Here is a 1,179-nt window from a genome sequence, read left to right on the forward strand (position 1 = left end):
ATTTCAGCGGTCGGTGAATTGCCTTGATCGATTTCAAATGCTAATTTGTTTATTCACTTTTTTCAGACTGACGTTGGTGGTCCACTTATTGTTCACCAAAACAACGCTTGGTATTTGTACGGCGTTGCTACAACGAAATTATTTCCAGCCGTCAATGAGAGGCAATATGAACTGCACAGCATCTATTTGAATGTGAAGATGTTCTATGACTGGATAATGAAAACAATTCAGAATGACATTTCATCATAATTATTGTGTTTTAGATTGACATGTTAAACTTTTCACTTCGATGAATTTAATTTTCAAACAAAATTCTTCAACAGCGATTTTTGTTCGTTGATTGGTTTGCCCAATTTTTAAAAATTATTATTAATTGTATAAATTTTTGGAATTATGAAATGTAGTATGAATTTATGTTTCATGTAAATTTAATCACTTTTAAAAGCAAAATTTTTTAAATACAATTTATGCTGACTGTATGTTCAGTGATTATATTGATAATCAGGTATGAATTACGGTAAAGGAAGTAAATGCCGAGTATAAGAAGTCGAAAGTGGTTGCTACAAGGTACACATTTATTTTCATATTTTATTTTAACATATAAAATGTACACATATTTCTTTTTATAGCGGTACCAAATGATGATCAAGAATAGTAAATCATAAGCAAAAGCATGAATTTATTGATGGTTCAACAGACAATAAATAAATAAACATAACTGTTATTTTGTTAAGGACGTGGATTTGTCCTGAAAAGAAGCACTTTTGCTATGGATTCGTCATAAACTTCAGCCTGCAACAGAGCGCTTCTCAAATTTCGAATTGTCGCGTCTTTTCCATTACGTATCCATGCGGTCATCATCGTCTTGAACGAATCGGCTGGCACGCTACAGTTTTTGCATGCCAGTTGTACATCGGCGGATAATTTTAAGTGTGGAAGAATTTCTTTCCACTTATGCGCCAGCTTGGTTGCCAATTTTTGTACCAAATCTTGCGTCACCAATCCATCGAACATGAATATTCTTGATTTGGACGTACCGCCGAAAAAATAGCGCGTTCATACATACACGTCGGTATGACTTCTTTGAAAAATGTATGGTCGAAAAGAATGTAATTCCAATCACTTTGCAGACTGAAAATCATGGCAATGACGACAGGCATGCTTCTAAATATTTCGACG

At 33.8% G+C, this 1,179-nt stretch overlaps 1 protein-coding gene across 1 annotated transcript; it reads left to right on the top strand.

Annotated features, from left to right (window-relative positions):
• Positions 1-66: 66 nt before the first annotated feature.
• Positions 67-924, top strand: Tsp_12747 (hypothetical protein; the record flags this gene model as incomplete). Its single annotated transcript, XM_003368947.1, has 2 exons — positions 67-200; positions 735-924. Coding segments are annotated over 2 exons (324 nt in total), but the record flags the coding sequence as incomplete, so codon positions are not given.
• Between the last annotated feature and the right edge of the window lie 255 nt (positions 925-1,179).

The sequence above is a fragment of the Trichinella spiralis genome (genome assembly GCF_000181795.1).
Source record: "Trichinella spiralis strain ISS 195 chromosome Unknown Scfld1560, whole genome shotgun sequence".
NCBI classification, from domain to species: domain Eukaryota; kingdom Metazoa; phylum Nematoda; class Enoplea; order Trichinellida; family Trichinellidae; genus Trichinella; species Trichinella spiralis.